The following is a 25,914-nucleotide window of genomic DNA, read 5'->3' on the forward strand; positions in this document are numbered from 1 at the left end:
AAGATGCAGCGCTATTGCACCCAATCAGATGATGGCGCCGAAGACGAGCCCGTCTCATCCACCACGAACGAGCCTGGTTCCGACGATGACAACTACAACCGAGAGGACAGCCTGACCGAAGACCAGGGCCAGCTGTCACATAGCCACGACTCAACTGGTACCGGTGTGGACCTTAAGCTCGCTACGCTTCTCAACGGACCACAGTGGCAGAAGCCAAATCCGTACACACGTCGCGCAGCTAGAGTAGACTACAGCCTCAAAAAGAAGCCCTCGCAATCTGCCCAAAAACGGCCTCCACAAAAAATCAAAGGTATGCGCACAGTGTCTGGTCCGAGGCCTCTCCACACTTTCACCAGGGAAGATCTCGTGTTCACTGGTCTCGGGACCCGTCCAAGCTCCAGTGTTCTCACGGATGTACTAACAGCCGCAGTACCTTGCAGCGGACGACAATCGAGTCCCGCCCCTTGCACCTGACCCTGATACTTTAGTGCGCTGGGACGAACGCCGGGAAGAGGAGCTGAGACCCCACTCGTTTGTCGATACTTTCATTAGCACCAAAGACGACTCAAGTCGCTGGATCTACGAGGGTGACCTAAAGACACACCCCATCAGCGAAGGGTCTCTCGAAGGAGCCTACGACGGCGCGTCACAAATCTTTCACGATATGCGGGTCAACGACTATGCTCCGCCCGGCGGTCCTAGTAACATCGTGCAGGAGTACCTTTCTCCGGACGATCCCTGGATCGCCAATTACCAAGATTTCAAAGTGCTCACTGATGCGGAGAAAAGAGAGGTGATTGCCCGCGAAGCTGAGGAACATGGTCTTGAAAGACCAAAGGGCTGGAATGTGTCCTTTCACTACAATCCACATGTTGAGTATCATCACTTTGGCAGCTCACATCCAATGAAGCCATGGCGTTTGACGCTGACGAAACAGCTCGTCCTTGCGTATGGATTAGAGTATACTATGGATCTGTTCGAACCGAAACCAGCGAGCAAGAATGATCTTGCCATATTCCATGACCGCGAATATCTAGACTATCTCAGTATGATCACACCTCAAAACGCGCAGCCTGAAGACCCACAGTACATAACATATGGCTTCGGCGGTGAGTCAAACGACTGCCCGGTATTCGATGGACTCTGGAATTACGTATCACTTTACACTGGAGCGACGATGAGTGCCGCCTACAACCTTATCAACAACCAATCTGACATCGCCATCAACTGGTCTGGAGGGTTACATCATGCGAAGAAGAATCTCGCTTCCGGATTTTGCTACGTCAACGACATCGTCATAGCGATACAAACGCTACTTTCGCGGAATCAACGCGTTCTATACATCGATATCGACGTTCATCACGGTGACGGTGTCGAGCAAGCGTTTGAGTCTACAGACCGTGTCTTCACACTCTCGTACCATAAATACGGCATTGACAAACACGGCTACCCGTTCTTTCCAGGTACGGGGAACATCGACGAGACGGGTCCTGTAGACCCCAGGAATCCCGGCAAAGCTCACAGTTTGAATATTCCCATCGATGATGGCATCGACGATGACCAGTACAAGTGGCTGTTCAAGACAGTCACAGGCGCCGTGATCGACAAGTATAATCCGCAAGCTATTGTTCTCCAATCGGGAGCCGACTCTCTTGGTGGCGACCGTCTCGGTCGCTTCAATCTCAACATCAAAGCGCATGGCTACTGTGTCGAGACGGTAAAAGCCTACGGTCGCCCCCTACTTATTATAGGCGGCGGTGGCTACACACCTCGCAATGTCGCACGAACATGGTGCCACGAAACTTCTGTTTGTGTAGGCGCGACGCTCCACAACGAGCTACCCGCCCATGTTCCCTACCTCCAAGCCTTCAAAGGAGCTGAAAACGGCGACGGTGTTCTATACCCTGATCTACACAACACAAAGCGACACGACAACCTGAACTCGCAGGCCAAGCTGCACAAGCTGGTCGAGCAAGCGCTAGAGAATTTAAGATACTTGGAGGGCGCACCTAGCGTGGTGGTGGATACTAAAGGCATACCCTTGGAAGAGCTCATGCGGGTCAGAGAAGCGATTGATCGAGAAATGGAGGAAGAGGCAGAGGAAAAGGCGCGTCTCTCCGTCGAGAACAGTAGGCGCAAGAAGGAGAAAAATATCGGTGGCAGAGGTGAGCGGAGGTAAGGGTTGATACCTTTGCTATGATAGGAATTGGATGCCACCTTCTGGTCACGGCTCATCTACGAGGCGTTTAGGAAAACATTGGAGTCAAGGGGAGGACACGCTTGTCGCGATATCCAGAGTACGAGCACCTAAAAAAAAAATTGACGCTAGGCAACAACGTTTGGATATGCTGAGTCTGTTCCCGGAAATGTTCTCGGACGCATGCAAGTCGGATTAAGACGGACTTGCGGAGATGATTGGTGGCTCCGAACTTTTGACCGATACTTCGCAGTCCACGGGACGCGACAGGCTGGCATCGGTAGCACATTTTGAACCCTGATCCTGTCCCAAATTACCTTGTGACGTGATGTTTCGACTTTTCCGCTTGATGCATTGGCAGGTCTTCGTTGGCCCCGACATAGTTCTACCGTGAGCCGTCGATTGAGTTCCAAAGCGCACAAAGTTGCGAACGATGTGCTGCAAACGGGAGGCCTGGTTGGGATGACTCAGAGATCATTCTATACGAGGTGTGCATGAATCTCACTGCAACGGGTCGCCTGTCGGACTGCTGTTGGTTATCAGATGTTTAGTCCCAGCCGTGAATGACATTGCGTCGGTCTTAGTCGGGCATAAAACCTAGTGCGCGATGCTTCATGTGAAGGTTTGCGAGTCAACCAATCCGACTTGACCGTCTTTTTCTCAGACTGCATGTGTTGACCAGACAGATCAGTTCGGGCGTAGATGCGCCATAGTATGATTCGCCATAGACACCGCATGCCCCACCGGGGTTGTTCCGCTTCGTACTGCATGCGGACAAGGTGGTCGGAAGGTGAAGTTGGGTCAGCACCGACAATCGACCAGGGTCTCGCCGCAAGAGTCAAGCCACACGGAGGTGCGAGTGTCAAGAGTGCGAAGAGGTCTGGGTGAGGGAAGAGACGATTCCCAGTATCATCCATTGTCAACAGAATGTCGGACAAGATGCAGCATAGCCAGAGTCCGCCCAATGGCACACACAGGCCCAGCGGCAGTATCAGCGGCCCCTCACCCGGTGGTGCTGGGCCGACGCCAAACCCCCGGTCGTGCGTAACCTGCCGCAGGCGCAAAGTCAAATGCGACAAAAAGAACCCGTGTTCCAACTGTGTACGCGCCAAAATCGACTGCATCTTCCCAGGACCTGGACGTGCGCCGCGCAAGAGCAGGAAACCACCCGATGCCGAGTTACTAGAGAGACTGAGGCGCTTGGAGGGCGTCGTCACCAGTCTAAATGCCCAGGTGGAGGGCCACGAGCAGGAGGCCGCCGACCGTGAGAAAGAGCGACACAACAGCACGAGCGAAGAGGGATGTCCCAACGGGAACAGTGGCGTCAAGTGGCCTGCCAAGCAGCGTGGCGCAAAGGTTGCGACAGACAACAGCGTCGAGGGTCTCGAGAACCGCTTCGGACGGCTCGTGGTTGAGAATGGTCGCAGTCGCTATATCAACAACTCCTTCTGGGCTTCTCTGAACAACGAGGTATGTAAAAAGAGCTAACTAAACAGTAACTAAGCTAATACACCTCAGGTCGAAGACCTAAAGGCGATACTCATAGAGCCCTCCGACGACGAAGATGACGCACTCTCGCCCGACTCGTCCAACATGTCCTCGCACCAGGGCTTCATGTTCGGCTACAGTTCCTCCAACGTCGATATGCATGCGCTGCATCCTCCAGAGCAACAAGCGCACCAGTTCTGGGAGGTCTACAAGGAGAACGTCGAGTCCCTGATCAAAGTCTTGCACATTCCCACCTTCGAACCAACTGTCTTAGACGCTTTTGCACATCTCGATAAAGTAGGAAAGGGGCTGGAAACGCTCTTGTTCGCCATATACTACGGCGCCGTAACAAGCACCACTTCGGAAACCTGTCTGGAAAGATGGGGAGAAGACAGAGTTACACTGCTTAATCGATATCGATTTGGACTAGAACAGGCCCTGGCGAGGGCAAACTTCCTTTACTGCGACGAGGTTATCATACTGCAGTCGTTTGTCATCTTCCTCGTCTTGATGCGGCGCAACGATGACGCGCGCAAGATCTGGACACTTACTGGTCTGGTTGTACGCATCGCGCAGACACTGGGAATACACCGAGATGGCAGTCACTTTGGTCTACCACCGTTCGAGATCGAGATGCGAAGGCGCCTTTGGTGGCAAATCTGTATTCTCGACGCGCGATCGTCAGAGGATCACGGCTGCGATCCCACTATTGTGGAAGCTCAGTTTGACACCAAGATGGTAGGTCCTTTTGTCTGAAGTCCTGCAATAATATGCTAAGAATCGCAGCCCCTGAATGTCAACGACACAGACATACACCCCGATATGGCCGAGTTTCCTGAAGAGCGACAGGGCTTCACAGACATGACCTTCTGCCTTCTCCGCTTCGAAATCGCCCACATCATGCGTCGCATTGCATACATACCTCCAGGACCCACTAGGTGCACCGAGTACTTCGCTGGTATGACGATCGAGCAGAAGGAGAAGTGGATAACGGAGTGCCACCAGGCCATGGAAAAAAAGTATCTCCAGGACTGCGACATGACTATACCGATTTGTTGGGTCACGGCGACAATTTCCAGACTCATCATGAGTAAGATGTGGTTGATAGTTTATCATCCATATCAGCGGAAAGATGGGGGTGCGACACTGCCTCAGGAAACCAAGGACAAGCTCTTCATCACCTCGCTTGAGAATGTGGAGTATTCCATGCTGCTCGAGACCGAAGCGCGCACTATGAAATGGGGCTGGCTCTTCCGCACATATGTCCAGTGGCACGCTATCGCTTTCCTGCTTTCGGAGCTATGTGTTCGCACCAAAGGCGAGGCCGTAGAGCGCGCATGGAGGGCTCTTGAAGCGACGGCGGGCCGTTGGTGGTTCCCGCTCAACGACGCTTCACCACTCCGCAAAGGCCAGCAAGGAACTTTGTGGAAACCGCTCAGAAAGCTGCTCACGAAAGCAAGGGCTGCGCGAGAGCGAGAGTTGGCTCTTGAGCGGGCTAGCTTGGCCATTCGAAGTGGGCAGTTTGGCAACAGCCCATTCTCTCTCCAGATGCCATCTGCGCACAGTCAGATGAACCAGTCAGGAGTGGCCACGGCCCAACGGGACGCCGAGATCCTGGACAGCATGTTGCGACCTTCTGCACCAAAGTTGGGAGAGGTTCCCAGCGCTGAACTTCCAAGTTGGCCAAGTAGCCCTGTGCAAGCCAAATCCCGGAACAGCTCGCTGCCTAGTGCGGACGGCTTGAGTGGACAACGACAACTACCGAGCGGAAAAGCAAACAGCGTACGAGCTCGCGGAAATAACAGTTCCGGGAAGGAATTTGAAGACTTGTTCGAACTCGGCCTTGACAATATAATCAACGACGTTATGGGCGCTGATGGAGTCTACGACGGCTCAACCGTAGACTTTCCAAACTTTACTGCCACGCCCACGACTTCGCAACTTCCCCGTTCGAACACCACCACTTCAATACATCCATACGGCACACATGGGGCACGTCCACCAACAGCCGCAAACGGCTACCCTACCTTCGGCGACGGCATGCTTCCGTCTACCAACATGGATATCAGCATCGATGACACCAGTAACACGGCTCTGAATGGCATAATTGTGGGCGACAACGGGCAACAGCAACAGCAGATTGACGACGCTTTTATGATGGACAACGGTGATATGGATTGGACGCTCTGGGATGACATGGTTACTCAGTATCATATCGACGGCAACCCGTCGAATCCGGCTAGTACCGCTCTGGTGAACTGGTTCTGAGAAAGTGTTTCCAAACAATGTTTTTACGAAGCTATGACGGGTGTATATGTCGGCGTTTGATAGGGAAAGAGCTCTACTCCGTCTTACATGAGCGAGCGAACGAGTGGGCGGTTCGTTATACCTTTTACTCAAGGTGCATTACCTACGCACCTTATATTCGCTGCATGTAGCTGTGGGTAGGTCCGTGTGAATAGTTTGATCTATGACTTATAAACAAACCGTTCGCATGAGCCTACTTGCAGCTGTAAACAGCGAATACAAAAGGCTTGGGGACTACATCTGTATTGCGATTATACCTTGTACTCGATACACTCGAATTGTATTTCTTACCATGACACACCAACTAGCCCATACATCTCAGAGAACACAGCGAGACGAAGCTTACTAGTACACACCCTGTTGTCAGCATATACACACTGGTCGGTAAACACGTAAGAATGCGACAGGGATAAGGCGCATATACAAACCACGTGGAGGCTCTGATTGCGTAGTGCAGCTCTTGGTATCGATAACCTTATCTTCACCGCTTGCCAGCGGCTTATTGCCCCACGTCCTCTTTTATGCACGCCACGCTACCCGCGCTGTATGTGCTCGTGAAATACAACATCGCTTTATTTACAGTCTTTCCATTGTTGAACACGTCCCAGTCTCTATTGAGAACTCCGCCTGTCGCTTCTTTATCTGGTTTGCAGTGAACACGAGGCAAGTTGCGAACAAACAGTTGGAACGAAGGGAATCTAGAAGGCTGCGATATTAAGCAAGTGTACCCGAGTGTCTGGGCCTCGGGTTTACATCATTTTTAGGGTCTTGGGAGCGGATTGTGAGACGAGAAAGTGCTTTGAGGAGCCAGCGAAAGCGACGGCAGCTTCGCTTTACCATCTCCGTTTCGGCACTCGATATACGTTTGCTTTTACGCTGTCTTTCTACTCGTATATTCATCGCATCTGACCATTTACCCTCACAAAAGCACATCATGTCTTCGGCAACGCCAACGCCCCAAGACTCTGGTCTGCCTGCGCCTGCAACGCCATACGAGTCCTCAGCTTGCGCATCAAACACTTCGTCTGCGTCAAAGCCAACTATACTCCACCTTGGCGACGACATCCGGTGGAACCATTCTTTATACGCCGAGCTAAACAACAAATTCAGCATCATAAGAACGTACTCGATCGGTAGAGAAGAGTTCAAACAAGCGCTCAAAGAGAAGAAGTGGGGCGATTTCGTAGGCATGTACCGTCCCTTCTGGAACACAGGCGGCGAAATGGGGAATTGGGATGAAGAACTCATGTACGTCCATTACCGTCCTCTCTCCTCTTGGCTCACTAAACTAACCAACTCCCAAGTGACCTCCTCCCGTCTTCTTGCAAGATCTACGCCTCAGCCGGCGCAGGGTTCGACTGGGTAAACACGCAGTACCTCGCCTCGCACGCAGGAACTATATACTGCAACAGCGCATCCGCGTGCACCGAATCCGTCGCCGACGCCGCCATCGTACTAATCCTGTCCTGCTACCGCGCAATCACCTGGTCCTTCCTCGCAGCGCGATCTTGCGACCCAGATCAATTCCGCAATGCGAACCAGAACATCGCAGCCGTGACGCACAATCCCAATGGCAGCACGCTGGGTATCGTGGGATTGGGCCGGATCGGTATGCGTGTTGCGGAGAAAGCTAGTCGCGCTTTTGACATGAAGATTGCTTATTACGATGTGTACAGGATGGAGGAGAGGGAGAAGGAAATTGGGGCGAGGTGGTGTGCGTCGCTGGAGGAGTTGCTGTCGACGTCGGATTGCGTACTCCTTGCTACGCCTTTTTCGGGGGAAACGCTGCTTTCGACGAAGGAATTCGCGCAGTTCAAGAAGGGGGCGAGGCTTGTTAATATTGCGAGGGGGAAGCTGGTGGATGAGGAGGCGCTTAATAAGGCGTTGGATGATGGCACGGTTTCGGCGGCGGGGCTGGATGTTCATGCTAATGAGCCGCATGTGGATAAGAGGTTGGCGCAGAGGAGTAATGTTATGGTGTTGAGTCACACGGCAGGTGCGAGTGTCGAGAGTCACGTTGGGTTTGAGAGGTTGGGTATGGAGAATTTGCTGGGGTGGTTGGAGAAGGGGGAGGAGGGGTGTCTGAGCGCTGTGAATTTGGCGTGGTTGAAGCGGGAGTGATGGGCTGTAGATGTGTCTGCGTTTCGTATTCTTCATGTTTAGTGTCGATGCATATGCGGTGCTGTATTCTTTCCATGCTCTCTAGTTTACATCAACGTCTTCTTCACACTCTCAGACGGGCATATAGCGTTTCTCTTTGCTTGTTCCTCTTCTCCTTTTTGCCTTCCTCCTGACTATCCGACCTTCATTATTCAGCGCTCGTCCTTCCTGAAAAACGCAGTTGCTGGTTCATCAGAACGTCTCGCACGGCTCTTGAAGATGAAGAAGCGTATTCTCAATCTACCCACCGAGCCTCTGAACATACGCGTTGCACAAAACTGTGCAGTCTCAGAGCATCAGCCGACACTGACATCGCTTGTAGATCATAGCCATCGTCGCATCGGCGGTGATCACACATGGACGATAGCGCTGAATGTTGACGGCGTTCGCCAACCAACCAAACCCGATATAACGACCACTCACGCAAGTTTTCGATTCATTCCCGTGTTCTGTCCACCTCCCATCGAAGATCATCAGGGGAGACTCCGCTTTATCCCATCTCGCTACAAGCTTTCGACACATGTGGTCGCAGCCCCATGTTTGAAGTATGAATACCTTATCGATCCGACAGGTTGTGCACACCCTGCTCAAATGATCGTTCCGAGGCGGTACAAAGATATTAATTTGGTGCAAATTGAAGCTCTCGAGGATGATGAGAAACCGCCTGATTGGGATGTAGGTGACTTGGACTTGAGCAGACTGAACCATGGTTGGGATAAGTTTGGGTGCGCCGTGCCTGTGGGTTAGAAGTGCTATGATGGTGAGGTTGAAGGTTTACTAAAGGCGCGTTGGGATTAGGAGAAACTGAACACCCTGGAGCCTATAGTAACGCCAGATTCTACACTTCGCTTGTTTCATCTTAGTGTAGTCTGCAGATCTGTTTTGAATGGGAGTATTTGTGAGTGGCTCGCCAATTGTGGGTCGTGTCAGAACTGTGGTAGACCTTGTTGTGGTCGCGCACAACTATGGTTTCGAGTTGGGCCAGTAGAGAGTGATCAAAAAAGGCGACCAACATTTCGCTGCGTCATGGTTTTGTCTCGGTATCCATCTGTATAAAGCTCTAAAGATCTCTTTCTCCTGACTTCACATCCCCAGCTACGTTCAGAAAAAAACTACACTCTCAACACCATTAGCATACCCTTATGCAACCAACGAGAGCCACCGTATCTACTTCAAACCGATCTCGCCAGTGCCCAATCACAAAATGTCGAGACACTGTCAATATCTCACTGATACCGGACTGCAATGCAGCAATTCCTCGCAGGTAGCACCCTGTCCTGGAAACGGAACGGCACCAGGAGCCTGCTCCGAGCATCACGGCCAGCCTTGGAATTTTCGCATCATGGATCTTCCCCTCGAGCTTCGCGAGATGATCATCGGCTATCACTTTCCTGGGCGTATTGGAGCAAGGTGGCCGATGGCCAAGCGAGACGAAGACACGGGATGCGGGAGAATCCCAGACATATTGCTCGCAGCAAAGCAAATCAGCAACGAAGCTCGCACAGTACTCTACAGACGAAAGCCATTCTTCGTGATAATTGATCCAGTTGCGATGAACATTCGTTTCTGCAACCAGTCCTTCAAGTTTGCAACCTATGGAGAGGTGCTCAGCAATAAGAAGCACCCCCAAAATGCGCACTTCCACACCAACTTCTGTGCCATCGCCAAAGACATCAGGAAGTTTGTCGTATTTATCAAGCTCAGATTGGACTGTATGGAAATTCGGGTATACCGACCGCTCTTGCGCAACGGCATTGACTTGTTCCTGGAGATGATAGCAAGAGACCCCAGCAACAAGAATGAAGAACATAGAACGCTCGATGTAAGATTTCATCCGATATCCTGTACATGGTGGGGCCCCCAGCGACACGAATACTCTGCGGTCCTAGAAACAGCGCGAGAGATCGTGGATACTTTCCAAAGTCTTGAGGACGTCTCGATAAACTTGTCCTTCGAAAGCTTTGCCACCGAGGCATATGGCTTTGAAGGTGGGAGGTGGAGGGTGAAGCATGTGCCATACAGCATCCGAAAAGAGCTTGGCAGGTGGGTAGTGGATAATCGAATCGAGGATGCGCCATTCTTCGACAGATCCGTTAGGTCCACGGAGAAGTATTCGATGGTTTAACGGTCGGTCGCGTCGCTTCACGACCTTGGTATGACGTCATCACAACTCAGACACTCCCCAGATAACTTCTCTCTTCTATCTTACCAGCCGCAAGACTACACCTAAGCCTGTGCAACCCTGACCTGAACCATTGGCCCATCCCTTCCAAACCCAAGCGCATCCCACAGTTGAAACTCATCCGGTCTCTCTCTTCCAATACCTAGTCCTGGCTTCCCGCCTCCACGCTGAGACTCATCAGGCGCCAACCGTAAATCGAAGCGCCAGAGCAGGTGTGCTAATGTCAACTTCAACTGCAGATACGCCAGATTCCTGCCGCTGCACATCCTGCTGCCAATGCTGAACGGAAAGAAGGCCCTGCGGGCCAAGGCGATGGAGGAAGCAGGATTGGAAGGGGATTCGATCCAGCGTTCCGGCGAAAACGTGAAGGGTGCAGGGAAATGAGCTGGGTTGTTATGTAGAGCGTACATCGGTACACCGACTGTCGTCCCAGCGGGGACATGGATGCCATCAATCACCATGCCTCCGTCTAATACGACGCGAGGAAGATGACTGGGTACTGGCGCGGCGCGACGAAGTGTCTCTTCGATGGTGGCGTTGAGATAAGTGCAGCAGCCCAACACCGGTCCGTTCGTGATTCCAGAAGCCGAGGTAAATATTGATCGTATCTCCTTAGTAGCTTTCGAAAGCGCACCGCGGTTGTGTACGAGGTAGAATATAGCTGCTGCAAAGACACCGCTGAAAGGATCCGCTCCAGCGAGTATCAAATTGAGGCTTTCGCTACCTAGATCTGCGGCGCAAGGGTACCAGCCAGTCTTCTTGTCCCCAGTTCTAACTAAACGTGAGAGGAAGTCTATTCGCTCGACGTTGGAACTTTTCTCTGTCTCAACTTCCGATTGTTGGAGTTGGACTTGAGCGGCACCGTAATCGATCAAGTGGTTATTGTCTGCGACGGGCTTGCCACCTAATTCCTCGAATAGCCCTGTCCGTAGGAGGGGCCGAACAAGAAATGCTGGAGGCAGATACGATATCTGTCGCAATGATTTAGCACAGGCTGCAGTAGCTAGGTAGTGGTATGTAACGTCTTACCCAGTACATGAGTTTGCTGGCTGGCAAGATCGAATTCGCCAACGATCTATTACTCTCTTTCTGTACCGTTTGGAAGTCGCTCCCAAATACCACTGCGCCCATCATGTCGAACCCAACATAGGTAGCGATTTCATTAGCATTCCATCTCTTGCTCCAGCCATTACCTTTCTCTCCCCCACTTTCTCGCTCAAAGTCTCTTAGAGTCTCGCAGAATCGTTCAATCACTGCATGTATCTTCCCTTCATTCAGTCTCAAACTCTCCGGCGAGAATATGGGACCCATCCACCTCCTCTTGGTAGCATGCTTCTCCTTATCCGTCTCAGTAAAGCTACTATACGTGCCAGCCGCTATATCGAAAGTCTTGTACCACTCTCCTTTCTTCACATTGGCATCTCGTGGGGCGTAGATAGTATGGAGGGCAGAGGCAGTACTGAAGGAAAGTGTGTTTGGGGAGATGCGGACTACTGGACCGTATTTCTCGTGGTCAAGTAGGTGGTGGATATGACGGTCGCCCGTGTAAGCCTGCCACAGTAGCGGCCAGCCGCTAAGCTTGTAGGATATTGGGCCTGGGAACGAGGACAGAGGGTGGAAATAGACACGGTAGATACATGTGAGCAAGGTCTGAAAAGGCATTGTTAGAGCTAGCATAAAGTTCTCGAGCGCTCTACTCACGAAAACAATCGAAGCAACGACAGCATACATGCCATTCTCGACCGTAAGCAGACTGAAGATGGCACCAATCATAGCAATTTCGTATTGCGCATCGAATTTATGGATGGTGAAGGAAGCAATCAAGAGAATGTGAAGGATCCTCGCGCCTGTATATCAGCTCCAGCTCAGCGGGCGTATCGCTAACATTTGTGTCTCAACACCATTACGTTTGCATTCCGAAAACACCCATGCCAGTCGCCAGAAAAAACGTGTGTCAGATAGTAATCAGTCGTGCAACACCAGGACCCCGCGCAACTGCCTGAAGAAGGTGATGCGGGGCACGACTTGCAGGAAAGTGCATATGTCCTATCAACAACAAAACACCCTTATCGGCCAAGCACTTCCATCCCCAGTATCTTCCAACACGCAAGACCCCCGATAGCCTAGTGACATGACGCGCGAACGCCCCATCGACAGCGGACCGCGGCCGTTGATGCCCGCAGCTAATCCCATGACGTCAGTTTCAACATCGTCAGCTGCGTCCGACAAGGGACACCTGGCATTCAGTCTCGAGCACAAGAAGAGCAAGAGTAAGTTACAGGTGCTTGAATAGCTGGTCTTTAATGCTGAGTAACAGAGTAGTCACAGTGTTTAACCCTCTCCTCTCACCATCGCCACTGCTGGAACCCAAAGTGCTGGAGCGCAGAAGCAAGACACTGGCTCATAGGTGAAAGTCAGTAGACTGGAAAACATCGGGTACGCCAAGACAGCAACTGCAACGATTACGCAGGCATCGAATACACTTTGCAGAACTTAATATGCATTTCGCTGAAAAGATTATAATACACTATGCACATTTTTGATTCCCAATCTCAATCATCGCCCATTCTCCACTATCCATGCAATCAATGATGCGATAATGCAAAAACGCCAATCCCTAGGAACGCCGTGAGAGGGTATACTCATACTCAGATACACTTCTCCTTTTGTTGTACATCGTCCCGTCTACTCAAACTGGTTCTCGCGATCGACCCAGACATCCTCCAACTCGGCAAAGTTGTGGAAGTGCAATGGGCGATGGATGCTGTCGTAGAAGCGTACAGGTGTGTCGAGACGCACATGCACCGGCCTCTTCTCCACGGTACCGAAGGTGCTACCCATGAAGCTGTAGTTCCAGATGCCGTTGTCTGGTACGAGGAAGTAACCTCGGATCTTGTCTGATAGAAGCAACTGGCACTTCTCACCGAAGCTGGTGCTGAAACCAGTTGGGTTGTCAGACATGGTGTCCTTGTTCTGGGCACCCCACTTGTAGCCGTCAGGAGTGAGAGCCCATGCAGCGAGAGAAACGGAACCAGGAGTGAAGGAAACTGTCATTGAGACGGTCTTCTTGTCCCAGCTAGGGTGCTGGTTCATGAGACGAGCGTGCTGAGTGACGTCGCTGGCTTGCATGTATGGCGGCTCGTTGCCACTGACAGTGTGGATGATTCCGAGGGGCTCGAGGTTATCCAGGTACTCGTGATTGGGCAGTTCCTTGGGTAGCTGAACATCGCGGGTGTTGCCTACTTGAGGAATCATGACGATCGTGCTGACCTCCTTGACTTGGCCGTTGTCCGCTGGCGACTTTCCGTACAGGTAACCGGCAACTTGGACACGGAGGTCGGCGATGGTGATGAAGCGCTTCAGGACGTTCTTGGGCATGACGTACGTGAAGTGGCCTTCCTCCTTGACATCCTCAGAGTTAATGTAGATGTTGTTCGCACGAGTGCGCAAGTTGGAAGTAGCCACAGCCCTCGTTCGCCACTCAGTCTTGGAGGCAAAAGATGCCTGCTCGTACTGCGATGTAGTCGTGACAACCATCTCTTCGCCGTGGATGTTCTGCGTCTTAGTCGTGACAGCAGTTAACTGCTGTTGCTCCTCCTGCTGCTTGTCGATCTCGGCAGCCTGTTGACGTTGCATCGAAGGAGCTGAGATCTCCATACCCAGGATGATGTCACGCACTTCACTGCTGGTGAGCGATGAAGTGTTGACGTTGTTCTTCTTGCCGTAGTCAAGCAAGATGAGATCTCGAAGTTGAACTTCAACCTTGATCCAGTCTTCGTCAGCTAGTGAGGGCCAGATATGATGCTCCTGTGTAATGACAGTCTTGTCTGGACGCAAGAGTAGCTTCGTCTTGTCCTGGTTGACGTGCAGGGCGCGCAAGATGAGGATCAACCGGGAGAAGGCCGTGTATGAGGAGATAGTCTTCAGCCATTCGTCGTACAAGTTGAAAAGCACCATCTGAGGTCCAGTCGCTCGTAAGATCATGTCACCAAGCTTCTCAACCTTCATAGCAGCCTGGAAGGGTAGTTGCAGTTCCGAGGCACGGATAGAGATGTTGGGGAAGTCGAGCAAGTGCACCTCAAGAGGGTCAAGCAGACCCTTACGAGTGACGATGAGTTGCTTCGGTTGCTCCTCCACAGGCAGAGACCGGATAAGAGCCGCTACTTCTTCGGCCGTCTTCCACTTGGCTAGTTGACCAAGACGCTTCTGACCAGCCCAAACACTAGTATGGATGATCTTCAAGAACAGTTGTCCAGTACGAGGGTTGAAGATGAAGATAGCACCGTTGATAGGCTTGGTCGTCAAGTTACCCTCAAATGTCTTATGGATTGTCACGCGGTAGACGTTGGTATCGTCGATGAACAGCTGGATCTGGTTGCTGAACAGCTCAGAATAGTTCTGTGAGTTGAGGAACTCCTGAGAACTCTCAGATGCGTAAAGCTGAAGACCCTTCCTGATACGCTCACGAAGGACGTAGAGCGCAGGGTTGGCCTTCATGACCTTCGCCATGGCTTGTTGAACGAGTTGCTTAAGACCAGGGAAGTATTGTCCATACGCAGAGTACAGGTTGTAGGCCAGATCGATACCGATCATGAGACCGGTAGCGGACGGGTAGATGCTCATACTGTCCTGAGTGTAATCCAGGTACTTTGCGCGGACGTATCGCTCAATGTCGTGCGAATCGTAGTCACCGTAACGCAATTGGACGTCGATCCAGAACTTGTTTGTCGTAGTAGCGCTCATGGTGTCCTTGGTGTCGTAAAGCATAGATGGCGGTGATACGCTCCACTTGTGACTGGCGAAGAGGAGAATATCAGCACAAGAACTGTTCATCTTGTACGACTTTCGCGGATGGATAGTCTCCTTCTGGACCGTCTCGATACCGAGAGCCTCGAGCTCTTGGTCAAAGACCTGGCACAAGTCCATGACAACGGACTCATGGATCTTCTGCCACAAATGCGCACGGAAAATCTGGATAAGCGAAATTTTGAGGGTGGGGATCTTGCCGTGCAGGAAGATACCGGTAAGATCGAGTTGAACCTGGAAACCAACGTAGACGTTGGCTCGATTAATGGTTGGTGACCACCAAAGTGTGAAGCGACGGTTGGGAATCTGGTTGAGACCGGAACGTTGGGCGTTGGTGAGCTTCTTGAATTTCATGGACTCCTCAAAACCTGTACCAAAGTTAGCATTGTTATGCACAGAAGCATAAAATATTCGGGGTGGTTGCGAGGGGGAAGAGGAGATAACAAAGGCTGAAGTGGAGGAAATTCATGCCCTCCCATCCCTCCAGGCGTTCGGACCCGCATGTGGCGGAGGTGAGGTACCACCGGCAGCACGTGATGGGGTTGTAAACTGGCTGGAATGCTCGGATTTTCGCTGCAAACCAAGATGAAGAGCCAGGCTGAAGCCAAGGCCTGCAACCGACAAGTGACTGTGTCACGATAGAGGGCGAGGGGAAAGAGGGATTTGGGGAATACAACGATGCAACGACGTGAAGAGTGTAAGGGCAAAAGGTGAGCTGGAGAATACGATGGTGGCACTAAGTGTAGAGGGGAGAACAAAGAACTACCGAGACTGTACTCAGTACACGGAAAAACGTACCTGATGCTTTTTCCCAGAAGAGACCCTCCCACGATGGGAAGGCCGTTGCCTTGAACAAAGTGTGCTCCAGAATGGTTTCAACACCACCCAAAGCCTGAATTACATCCGTTCTGTATGCGTTGAGGTTCCAAAGCTTACCGTCGTGGCGTTGGCTGGTCCACCAGAAGGGGTTGCTCTTCATGTGCTGGTAAATCTTGAATTCAGTCCGTGCGCGGAAACCCTTATCGAAACTGAGGGTACTACGGTCCTTCTGGAACAGGGTGTTGATACGAGGGAGACCACGGTCCCAGCTGTCCTCCAGATCCTCGAGGGTTAGTCGGCGGTTCTGTTGCTGCGCCTCTTGACGCTTCTGGGAGTATTCCATCCAGACACGTTGAGAGTCGACAAACTCAGACTCCCATGGGATGATGTAACGGAAGATGTTAGGAATTAGAGTCTCCTCATCGTGCGACATACCTATTAAGTTAGCATATGTTTCAGGCCATTTTACACGGGGTAGTTCCTTACCAGCACGATAATGCGTGACACCAGTGTCGGTCTGCTTTGACCATCTCTTATCGCTGGTTGGGATGAGGATGTGAGATCCAGAAATCATACCCAGACCACCAAGTTCCTTAGGCGTGTAGAACACAGCAGGAGGGAAACGCGACGGCATCTTGGAGTTCAGACCAATCTTCACACGCGTTTGGATCTTGGTCTCGCACTTGACGATTGTATCGAGTAGGTTGACGGTAGACACCGCAGCCTCACGGTAGTAGGTGAAGAGCGCAATGAGAGTCGTGTTCCACTTGTTCGCGATCTTCGTGAATGTAGTAGACCCAGAAGACATCAGAATTTGTCGAATGCGGTTGTTGAACTTCTGGATATCTTCTTCGGTCACCTGCAAGAAGGCATCCGCGGTACGCTCCTTCGTGGAATTGTCGACAAGAGACCACACGCTGTCCTTAACAGGGAATTCGCCCGTCAAGTTTCGGATCTTGGGCAAGATACGGACTTCGAAACCATTCATGGAGAACAGCAAGTTGGGGTTGTCGCGACTGTAGACACTAGCGAATGTGTCGTCCCACTCGATCGTAGTGACCGATCGCGGTAGGCGGTTCTTGAGATCCCAGAAGACTGCGCGGCCAAGGTTGACATCGTGGCGCATCAGTCGCATCCTAGAGTCACGCGGCCAGCACTTCTTGTTCTTGTATCCAATGACGTTCTCAAAGTTAGGATCCGGGTTTTCAGTGAGGAAACGCTGAATCAGATCGCGAGACTCCTCAGCAGTGAACCTGAAGAAGACCCAGATGCGGTCAATGTACCTGGTGTACAATCGGATGGGGTGGCGGACCTCAGTCTCCTTGTCCTTGAATTGCAAGAAGTCATTAGGGCTCTCTGGTGCACCAGCAATCTCGTTCGCACGCTGCAAGCCTAGAAGGAGGATATCCAGTACGAGACCATAGAACTGGAAGACAAAACCGGAGAATTGCAAACCACGGATCATACCATACGCGTTGACGTGGTTCATGTCCTTGTAGTTGAGTTGCACGTTGTTCTTCGCTGTGATGTAATCGGCCAAGTTATGGTCCATGATGAGTCGCAACAAACGGTTCAGCATGGTGAGATCAATTTTCTCATAGACCTTCGACAGCTGGGTCTCGATCATGACGTTGCACTCTCCGTCTTGGCTCTCCCAGACCTTGTCAAGGTTGTTAATTCCCTGCGCCCACTTGTAGGTCAGTAGAGGGGGGACTTCAGAGTCGGAGGGCTTGATCCAGGCTGGAAACAAGTGCCGTTGATCAGCCTGGTACCATAAGTACTGGTCGAGGTAGGCGTCGGTGATCTTCTCCATGGGCTCGATATCGTACACAGGGTTGATATTGCTGTAGTTATCGTTCATATCGATACCTACTTCCTTGAAAGCACGCTGTGTGAGCAGGAAGCGCTTGATTCGCGCCAGGGTAGTACCCGGGGAATCGTAAGCCTGCTCAATGAGAGCCAGCTCTTCACGCTGACTCTGGTTGAGTCGGCCCTTGACGGAGTAAGCTTCCCTAAGACGCTCTAGAGCCAGAATGAGGATCTTCGTGTCGTGCTTGTAAGAGACACTTGGGAAGGGAATCGGCTGGAACTTGCGGGCCTCTAGCCAGTGTACCATGGTCGTGTAGATGGCGACAGCCTCTTCAGATGAGACGTAAGGACCGTCCTTCATGTAGTTGTGCTGACGTTCCTGCTCGGCCTTGAGCCACAGACGCGTCAATCGACCCAGATTCTTCTTCGCTACAGTCTTGTCAACAGTGGCACCTCGTCGAATACGCTCACGATTGTAGTGTGCAACCGAGATCCACCAGTCTGCCTTGCTCTTGACGTAGCGCAAAATGATGTTCTCGATGGGGGCTGGCAGGCCGGGTACCTTCCAAGGAATGTTACTCTTCCAGCAACGCCATGCCTCTGACAAATGCTGCAGAACAGTGTTGACCTTGTTCTGCTTGATGCCCTCGGGCATCATGTCCATCAGGTCGCTCATGACAGCAGCGCGGAGCTCCAAGTCGAAGTGCGATTCAACACGTTGCTTGGTGACGGTCTTGGCAACACCCTTGCTGTGTCTGCCCTCAAATTGACGAGAGAGCAGGTTTCCGAGCCAGCGCTCGAGCAGAGGAATGATACCACGCATGAAGAATAGCCAGACTCTCCAAGCAGGAGCCCAGAAACCACATCCAGGACCCTTGCCGACGGGGCCAGAGTTGAAGCGGTAGTAGATCAAATGCTTCAGATCCTTGCAGGAACGGATCTGGTGCATCAGCTTGTACTTGTACCGGTACATACCGGTCAGTTGACCGACGTGGTTGAAAGCGTAGAGGATACCATCGGCGAGTTGGAAGGCGTCGATGTTACCTAGACGATACTGAACCTGAGCGTCAACAATGAGCTTCGTTAACCTCAGAATTTCACGCATGAGATGGAAAGCGTTTCCGAAACGTGACTTCTTGCGCTCCTTGGTAGTGAGGGTCTTGACAGGCTTCAAGTTGAAGTTGTAGTCGAGATGCAAGTAGGTCAAGTTCTTGCGATGGATGAGAAGGTTCAGCATGTTGTAACCCTGTCGGCAAACCTGCAGACCCGCCTCAACCCAATCAATCTTGGTCTGCTGGAAGAACTTGGTGCTCTTGAGCGTCCGCATCAAATTCTGCTTGTTCTGTGCTTGTGGCGGCTTCTTGTGAAGCTCGTTTAGAACAAACGTCTTCAGCAACTTCTGGTAGGAGACCCGGACCTTGACGGGCTGACCCGCAGGAACGTGCTCAAGGTACCACTGCTTTACAAGGGGAACGTCCTGTGCTCGCACCATACGACCTGATCGCTTGTCGAATGGGTGGGGAGCCCACCAGAGTGCGATGGCTGAAGCAGTGTCTGGAGTAGAGATTTCCTCGTCGGCCATGAACGGCTCCATCTCTTCTGGCATCTGAAAGTCATCCTCGTCATCCTCATCGTCTTCACCGAAGACCAAATCCTCATGGCTTACGGAGATGTTCTTTGGTGCAACAGCTCTTGACGAGATTGGGTTAATTCCAGGGTCGAAGTAAAAGGCAGGCAAATCCGGATCCTCAGCACGAACGTACACGACCTGCGGGTGAGAATACCAAGCCAGCTTGACACTTCGCGGCAGGGAGTTGTAAAGGTAAGGGTATGAGACACGGTACTCGGTTCGGATGGGCGATCGGAAGATGATGCGGTCAATGGCGTTGAACTCGCCAAAATCCTCATCGTTCGGGTCGATGTCCTTGTACAACGGCTCGAAGCGGGGTCCTCCGGGTATCGCGACATTGAGTGCCTTGGCTGTCTGGAAGCTGTCCATATCAAACATGTGGAAGTAGTTCTTGTCAACAATATCGCTGAGGAGTTGTTTGCTCAGACGGTATAGCGTTGCCATCTGAGGCAAGTCCAGGTTCCAAGTCTCGTAGCTGGGTCCGTTGACGTGGGGGGTATCGAGAAGCGCGCGGTGTTCGTAGAACCACTCATACACGGGGCTATCTTCGTCCTCGTCCAGCTCCAACTGAATCGGCTCCAGGGGCTCAACATCTTCGATGTTCTCCGAGTATGACAGGGGCGGCTCTTCGTCATCGAAGGGCGGGAAACGCATGCGCTTGAAGTGTCGGCGATCGCTCTTCTCCTTCCTCATAGCCAGCCACATGGCTGCCCATTGTGCGTGGAAGACAGGCTCGATCACACGAGGAACCTCGTTGACCAGAGTCAGACATCCGTTGGTATGGTAGAGGACTTTTACGTCTCGTCTACTTTCCCAAGGCATGGGCATGTTCTCCAGGAGTTTCAGGACCGCATGCGGCATGAACTTGAGCGCACCGAGATAACTTCGCTTGTCCGTGGTGAATTTCTTCTGGGACACATCGCCGATATCCCTGAACACCTTGCGCAGATGCTCCGGGGGCAGATCCGCCTTCTGTGTCTCAACAAATCCTGCCTTGCGCTTTTCGCCGAACCTCTGGCGCTGTTGCCGTAACCAGTCCTTCTTCTTCTGTGCAAACTTCGCAACCTGCGGGTCGACAGGTGGCCGCATGCCGGGAGGGCCTACAGTACCGGACGCGCCTGGTGGTCCTGGAGGAGGCGGTGGTGGCGGCGCATATCCTGAGCCCGGAGGACCTGGCGGAGGCGGTGGTGGTGGCGGCGCGTATCCAGCACCTGGAGGGCCCGGTGGAGGCGGCGGCGGAGGTGGGGGGAAAGCCATGTTGACTGAAATTAGGGAAAGAAATCTGTTGCCGTTAGAGGGGATGAAAACGCGAGACTGGAGGAACTATGCGCCTCTTGTATCAAGAACCAAATTTGTAGGAGCTGGGAGGCTCTTACGGGACAAAGAATTGAATGGGGCTACTGACCTCTATAACGCGATCACAGTGCTATACTGGACTCGTGGATTGAGCACAGTTGATTGCGCGACAAGCTTAGGAGTCGAATCCTGAGCTTTGCGGACGGCGCCGCGGTCGAAGAAGGGGAAGTCGCGTCGGCGCGTGAGTCTCCAAACTTTCCCCAGAAGCTCGAAAGTCGTATTGTTGGCGGGGCACACGAAGCAGAGATACACCCTCTGCGCGTTGTGTGGAGTGGCGATGGAGATGTTCGCATACTATAGTCTAGTGAATCTTCTTGCCAGGCCTCAGCGCACAGACCCCATCACGTGATGGTGGGTCGCGGCTTCCTTGTCTAGCGTGCTAGCGCAGGTCGGCTAACCGAGCACACGACGATTTTCGCTGCCTCACTAACCAACGACGACAACAGTGGTAAGCAAGCTCGCCGTCCTGCGAATTTCTTCGACGATACTGACAATCCCTTTCCAGACCCAGGTACGACTACTGCCCTCTGCGACACCATCTCCGACATCATTCCGCTCACACGCACACAGACAATCGCCCACTGATTCCCCGGGAAATCTTTCACAATGCCGTCCAACAGACTCACCTACGTACGTCGCACCGCACTCTCGAGCCCTGGACCAGGCGAATGAGGATCTTGGGATTGTTGGAAACAAAGACTGACATTGGGCAGAGGCGTCGCGCGCCCTACAACACCAGGAGCCAGAAGGTCCGCGTCATCAAGACCCCCGGTGGTGAGCTCCGTTACCTGCACATCAAGAAGAGGGGTACTGCCCCCAAGTGCGGTGTAAGTCAGACCTGGAAGGATGTCTAGGCATGTTGTTGACAGTTCGCAGGACTGCGGTACCAAGCTCCAGGGTGTCCCAGCCCTTCGCCCCCGCGAGTACGCCCAGATCTCCCGCCCCAAGAAGACCGTCCAGCGCGCCTACGGTGGATCGCGATGCGCCGGCTGCGTCCAGGACCGCATCGTCCGTGCTTTCCTGATCGAGGAGCAGAAGGTCGTCAAGAAGGTCCTCAAGGAGTCCCAGCAAAAGAAGCGTTAAGCGGTTGCATTGAGTGTCAAGGGGTTTAGCATGTCAAAACTGGGTCTTCGGTGTTCATGTGCATTATGGGCAGTCTCCTGGTTCGGTCGGCTTTTACGATATCAAGACGATTTCTACGTCACTCCGCCAGGATGTAGCTGAGTAGGGTCACGAATACATCCACAAGCTACACGCTATGTTTCCCGACAGACCGCGGTGTGACACTATGATGAGGACTTGGTGGCTTGAACGCTGTTCAGATCTCGAATTCTAGTATGGGTATCTAAATTTCCAAGCCCATGCAGGCGAGGTCTAACAGCAGGCAACGTAACGCTGATAATCCACACCAACATGGTCAGCCCATGCCCTTTTGATTGTATCTGAAAACTTGCGCCATGATAGTGATGGCGTACCCTGAGCTTATACGTTACCACTCGTGCTCTCAGGATGATGACTTCGGATTAGAGATCAACTCAGTAAAATCTGGAGCATATCTTATACTTCGTAACCTGATTTGTCTACAGATCGAAGTAATAGCATGAGGACTGGAATGTTCCCAATCTGATCTCCAGCACACATTGTGACTGTTCATGTACTTACCTTCTGCTGAACAGGTCCAGTGACAATAATGCAAGCATAGGTAAAGAAGTCTACATTCTGGTGGTCCTATCTCGTAGGCTCGCGAGGTTCTCTACATGGGAAATCGAGAATCTTCAGCGCGCCAGAGCTAGTCCAGGAATACCCAGATGAAGACGCGAAAAGTCGTAGAAACCGGTTCATGACGCGTAGCAGTAGGGCCCGGATATTTGCGGTGGAGATTGCCAGAACGAGGCTTGCCGCGATTCAGCATGGGTGGTCGCAGGCTATGATTGGAGAGTCACATCCAATTCTGACAAGCTCGCCCGCGTCTGAGAGCCCACAGTTCGGCGGCTTCCTGCAGGAGCTTGCAGCTTGTGATAGCAGTCAGGCGCGCATGATCGAGTGAGTCTCCCACGGCATTGGAGTCAGAGTCGTGGCCTGGCAGCCGGTCAAGTTTCGCACGCGCTTGCGGCCTCGGACTCCCTCAGCTGGACCCCCACTTCTACCTACCCTCACAACCTAAATTCCCTGCGATATCGGTCGCATATGTCGAGCAATATGCTGCATTCCATGTCACCAACGACGCCCGGACTAAATGGACTGCCGCATCCGTTCCAAAGCCCCAACAGCACCCACACAAGAGGATTCAAGCGCTCAGCATCCAGCGACGATGATGAGAATGGCGACGGTGATACGCGGCCTTCGTCGTCGTCGCGGCGCAATACCGCGGTGAAGCGCGCGTGCAATGAGTGTCGCCAGCAGAAGGTAAGTACTTTTTCTCTACATGCCGTCCATGCGCCCATGGAGGACCTCAGTCCCAAGCCTGAGCGCCCGCGTGCGCTCCACTGGGATTAATGCGTGTGTCTGTTTACGATACTCCGCGCCTGTATATGTCCTGCCACCACCAACGACAAGCTGTCAGATGTCAATGTTTCGTAACCCCGCTAACCGTGCCATTGCAGCTCAAGTGTAACGTCCAGCAAGATCCCTTCGTCAGCTGTGCGCGGTGTCAGAAACAGAACCTGCGATGCGTGATCGAGCCCAACTTCAAGCGTGTCGGCAAGCGCAACCGGAATGCCGAGATGGAGAAGGAAATGGAATACTTGCGAGAGCGACTCGCCATGTACGAGGGCCAGTCCACGCCGAACCAGCCTGTCCTGAACGCTCCGCAGCAGACGTCAGACAACCACGCCTTCACTCCCGGTCCGGTCCCCAAGATGGAGGACGATGCCTTCCTACAGACACAACATACACAAGTAGCAGCCACATCTTTACTCGACTTGCGTAGCGGATCGCCCATGTTCTTCTCGCTCGGTGCCGGCGAAGTGCGACTGGGCCACAGCGAGGTCAACGAGCTGTTTGCCGAATATTTCCAGCTATACCACCCGTTCCTGCCATTCCTAGATCAAGTGCGTTCGCCCGAGGAGTACTACTCGCAGGACCACAAGCTGCTGTTCTGGGCTATAATCGCTGTTGCAGCGCGGCGTTACGGGCCACGGCCGGTTCTGCTGAAGGATCTCTCCAAGCCGCTGAGCGATCTCATCTGGGACTCCATTCGAAACCAGCCGAACCACCATGTAGTCAAGGCGTTGTGTCTGCTCTGTACCTGGCCACTCCCAGCAGAGCGGACAGTGACGGACCCAACTTTCATCCTGTGCGGCGCCATGATGCAGGTTGCCATGCAGATTGGTCTGCATCAGCCGACGCACCCAGATGACTTTTCCAGAACAAAGATGCAGCTGCGACGGGAGGATATACACGATCGGCTGAGGACATGGGCTGTTTGCAACATCGTTGCGCAAACGTGAGTTTGCACCATCGAAAGCATACTACCAAAGCTAACGTATCGCAGTGTGTCAACAGGAAACGGACAGCCCTCAATAACCCTTTACGATTCGACCCTCGATTTCAAGGTAGACGATGAAGAGCACATGCGCATTATACCACCCACACTATTTGTCCGCCTTCGCCAGGAAATGGCTGCGAGCAGGATCAATAAGCTCCTGTACTCCGCCAACAGCCATCGCTTCGCCGAAGGCGCCGCCACAAGCTACATGAGTCTGGAAGCAGATCGTCTCAAGGAAGAGCGTGTGAAGGAAGAAAACAGCTCCCTTGACGGGGTGGACAGCGGTATATATGACACCCTCATTCTTGGGGACTTTTCTGACTTCAAACAGGCCTGGAAGAACTATACCACTACGCCGTCTCCCTACATCTCCATCTGTACTCGTTCTTCAGCCCGGAGATACGGCTCGAACGGCGGGACGACCTTGTCGCGCTGTACTTCGCTGCGACGGCCTATCTGGATCGTGTCTTCAAAATACAACACGAGGGCAGGCTACCTTACGTTCCCTACTACGTCATGCAAATGGCTCTTGCAGCCGGGTTTGCTTTGCTCAAGCTCCTCAACTCGGACTTTGCTAGCAAACTTCCCGCGAACAAAGGTCGACAATTTGTTCTTCAGACTGTGGATGCTCTGCGGAAATCTAAAGTTTGGTCCAACGATCTCTTGGATCGATTCGCCGAAGTCCTAGCGCAGTTGTGGAAAGAGAGTTCCCGCGGCCGCAGCCTACACAGCCTTTCACAGTCGCCATCTCTCAGTAACTCAGGCATGAGCACCATGTTCAATCACCACAATCAGCAGCAACATCAACAGCAGCAGAACCAGAGGCGACCAAGTACTGGGATGCTAGATGACCCTCTCGGCCTAATCATCCGCAGTCGGATGAGCATGAGTGTGGTCTTTGACTGCGCGTTCCGCTGGCGAGAAGCGCAAGTTAGTGGAGCTGCGGAACAGCTCGAAAACACGGTCATGACAAACCCCACGAACCCGGACTCCTCCAGTAATTCTACACCACCCCCTGGCGTCGTGGAAAATCCGGCTCATACCCTGCCCAACTTCAACCCCCACGTCAACACGCTAAGTATGCCGTTGCAAATGCCCAATGGCATGGCCAGCGCGAATAGCTTCGAAATGTTTGATTCAGTCTCCTGGTTACTAGACACTCAGCCTGATTGGACGTACGGCAGCGGGAACTTTGGTAACGACTTTGGAGTGTAGTCGACCCATGTGATCTTGCTCCGCAGCATGAGATTGATCTACTCTACTTTGTCAACTTCCACTCAATTTGGCCGGTGAAGACCTGTGTCCTTGCCCAACATGCGATTTGCCCTTGTATTAGCGTGGAGTTTGGAGTTATCGGGATGGGGAAAGTACGCCTAAATGGTGATGGCCGCTTGGTATTGGGTTTTGAGAATAATCTAGTAATGCAGGGAGTCCCATCGGTACGAACGCGCATTCACTTTGCAAGATATGTTTACTACAACAAATCCTTGAGGTATACATGACGTTTTACGTGCTTGAAGTGTCACGTATTATGTAGTAAGTACTTCCAAGGTAGGTTTTGCCAATGAGACACATATCGGAAAGATTGTAGATGCGAAGAAAAAGAACCTTCAAGGTACCCACGTGTTACCTCCAACGTCATTTATACGTTCAAGGTAGGTCTGTTCTAGTAG

General features: G+C 52.4%; 7 protein-coding genes across 7 annotated transcripts; 5 read left to right on the plus strand and 2 right to left on the minus strand.

Annotated features, from left to right (window-relative positions):
- Positions 1-3: 3 nt before the first annotated feature.
- BKA58DRAFT_447577 (uncharacterized protein) lies at positions 4-2,179 on the plus strand (the record flags this gene model as incomplete). The annotated part of the gene is made up of 2 exons (XM_046174239.1): positions 4-310; positions 441-2,179. 2 exons carry the CDS (start codon positions 4-6, stop codon positions 2,177-2,179), a joined length of 2,046 nt encoding a protein of 681 aa, XP_046031799.1.
- A 614-nt stretch (positions 2,180-2,793) lies between these two features.
- On the plus strand, positions 2,794-6,125 carry BKA58DRAFT_26869 (fungal-specific transcription factor domain-containing protein). The gene is made up of 3 exons (XM_046166795.1): positions 2,794-3,667; positions 3,716-4,423; positions 4,472-6,125. Exons 1-3 carry the CDS (start codon positions 3,125-3,127, stop codon positions 5,951-5,953), a joined length of 2,733 nt encoding a protein of 910 aa, XP_046031800.1. The 5' UTR covers positions 2,794-3,124; the 3' UTR covers positions 5,954-6,125.
- A 336-nt stretch (positions 6,126-6,461) lies between these two features.
- BKA58DRAFT_464817 (D-mandelate dehydrogenase-like protein) lies at positions 6,462-8,417 on the plus strand. Its single transcript, XM_046174937.1, has 2 exons — positions 6,462-7,240; positions 7,297-8,417. The coding sequence occupies exons 1-2, from the start codon at positions 6,927-6,929 to the stop codon at positions 8,111-8,113; spliced, it is 1,131 nt and encodes a 376-aa protein (XP_046031801.1). The 5' UTR covers positions 6,462-6,926; the 3' UTR covers positions 8,114-8,417.
- A 1,910-nt stretch (positions 8,418-10,327) lies between these two features.
- Positions 10,328-12,245, minus strand: BKA58DRAFT_26923 (cytochrome P450). Its single transcript, XM_046166796.1, has 3 exons — positions 12,036-12,245; positions 11,364-11,984; positions 10,328-11,305 (listed from the first exon to the last, which is right to left on the minus strand). The coding sequence occupies exons 1-3, from the start codon at positions 12,105-12,107 to the stop codon at positions 10,379-10,381; spliced, it is 1,620 nt and encodes a 539-aa protein (XP_046031802.1). The 5' UTR covers positions 12,108-12,245; the 3' UTR covers positions 10,328-10,378.
- Positions 12,246-12,816: 571 nt separating this feature from the next.
- BKA58DRAFT_416782 (NUC071 domain-containing protein) lies at positions 12,817-21,021 on the minus strand. Its single transcript, XM_046172605.1, has 4 exons — positions 20,804-21,021; positions 16,446-20,680; positions 15,939-16,394; positions 12,817-15,508 (listed from the first exon to the last, which is right to left on the minus strand). The coding sequence occupies exons 2-4, from the start codon at positions 20,653-20,655 to the stop codon at positions 13,020-13,022; spliced, it is 7,155 nt and encodes a 2,384-aa protein (XP_046031803.1). The 5' UTR covers positions 20,656-20,680; positions 20,804-21,021; the 3' UTR covers positions 12,817-13,019.
- A 401-nt stretch (positions 21,022-21,422) lies between these two features.
- BKA58DRAFT_303685 (ribosomal protein L34e-domain-containing protein) lies at positions 21,423-21,837 on the plus strand (the record flags this gene model as incomplete). The annotated part of the gene is made up of 2 exons (XM_046166983.1): positions 21,423-21,581; positions 21,631-21,837. The coding sequence occupies 2 exons, from the start codon at positions 21,423-21,425 to the stop codon at positions 21,835-21,837; spliced, it is 366 nt and encodes a 121-aa protein (XP_046031804.1).
- A 936-nt stretch (positions 21,838-22,773) lies between these two features.
- On the plus strand, positions 22,774-25,757 carry BKA58DRAFT_26975 (Zn(II)2Cys6 transcriptional activator). Its single transcript, XM_046166797.1, has 4 exons — positions 22,774-23,160; positions 23,358-24,199; positions 24,248-24,525; positions 24,573-25,757. Exons 1-4 carry the CDS (start codon positions 22,942-22,944, stop codon positions 25,454-25,456), a joined length of 2,223 nt encoding a protein of 740 aa, XP_046031805.1. The 5' UTR covers positions 22,774-22,941; the 3' UTR covers positions 25,457-25,757.
- Positions 25,758-25,914: the final 157 nt, after the last annotated feature.

This window comes from Alternaria rosae (genome assembly GCF_020736505.1).
Source record: "Alternaria rosae strain MPI-PUGE-AT-0040 chromosome Unknown BKA58scaffold_1, whole genome shotgun sequence".
Classification (NCBI taxonomy): domain Eukaryota; kingdom Fungi; phylum Ascomycota; class Dothideomycetes; order Pleosporales; family Pleosporaceae; genus Alternaria; species Alternaria rosae.

What these genes read in the sequence shown, in the direction of transcription:
- BKA58DRAFT_416782 (XM_046172605.1), bottom strand. Translation starts at nt 20,655, where the DNA reads ATGGCTTTCCCCCCACCTCCGCCGCCGCCTCCACCGGGCCCTCCAGGT. An exon ending in TGTCACGCATTATCGTGCTG is followed by an intron (nt 16,395 to 16,445) that starts GTAAGGAACTAC and finishes CTAACTTAATAG; the next exon opens with GTATGTCGCACGATGAGGAG. An exon ending in CTTCTGGGAAAAAGCATCAG is followed by an intron (nt 15,509 to 15,938) that starts GTACGTTTTTCC and finishes ACTTTGGTACAG; the next exon opens with GTTTTGAGGAGTCCATGAAA.
- BKA58DRAFT_26869 (XM_046166795.1), top strand. Translation starts at nt 3,125, where the DNA reads ATGTCGGACAAGATGCAGCATAGCCAGAGTCCGCCCAATGGCACACAC. An exon ending in GGGCTTCTCTGAACAACGAG is followed by an intron (nt 3,668 to 3,715) that starts GTATGTAAAAAG and finishes AATACACCTCAG; the next exon opens with GTCGAAGACCTAAAGGCGAT. An exon ending in CTCAGTTTGACACCAAGATG is followed by an intron (nt 4,424 to 4,471) that starts GTAGGTCCTTTT and finishes TAAGAATCGCAG; the next exon opens with CCCCTGAATGTCAACGACAC.
- BKA58DRAFT_26923 (XM_046166796.1), bottom strand. Translation starts at nt 12,107, where the DNA reads ATGATTGGTGCCATCTTCAGTCTGCTTACGGTCGAGAATGGCATGTAT. An exon ending in TCGTTGCTTCGATTGTTTTC is followed by an intron (nt 11,985 to 12,035) that starts GTGAGTAGAGCG and finishes ATGCCTTTTCAG; the next exon opens with ACCTTGCTCACATGTATCTA. An exon ending in CCAGCAAACTCATGTACTGG is followed by an intron (nt 11,306 to 11,363) that starts GTAAGACGTTAC and finishes TCATTGCGACAG; the next exon opens with ATATCGTATCTGCCTCCAGC.
- BKA58DRAFT_464817 (XM_046174937.1), top strand. Translation starts at nt 6,927, where the DNA reads ATGTCTTCGGCAACGCCAACGCCCCAAGACTCTGGTCTGCCTGCGCCT. An exon ending in AATTGGGATGAAGAACTCAT is followed by an intron (nt 7,241 to 7,296) that starts GTACGTCCATTA and finishes CCAACTCCCAAG; the next exon opens with TGACCTCCTCCCGTCTTCTT.
- BKA58DRAFT_26975 (XM_046166797.1), top strand. Translation starts at nt 22,942, where the DNA reads ATGTCGAGCAATATGCTGCATTCCATGTCACCAACGACGCCCGGACTA. An exon ending in ATGAGTGTCGCCAGCAGAAG is followed by an intron (nt 23,161 to 23,357) that starts GTAAGTACTTTT and finishes GTGCCATTGCAG; the next exon opens with CTCAAGTGTAACGTCCAGCA. An exon ending in CCTTGACGGGGTGGACAGCG is followed by an intron (nt 24,526 to 24,572) that starts GTATATATGACA and finishes GACTTCAAACAG; the next exon opens with GCCTGGAAGAACTATACCAC.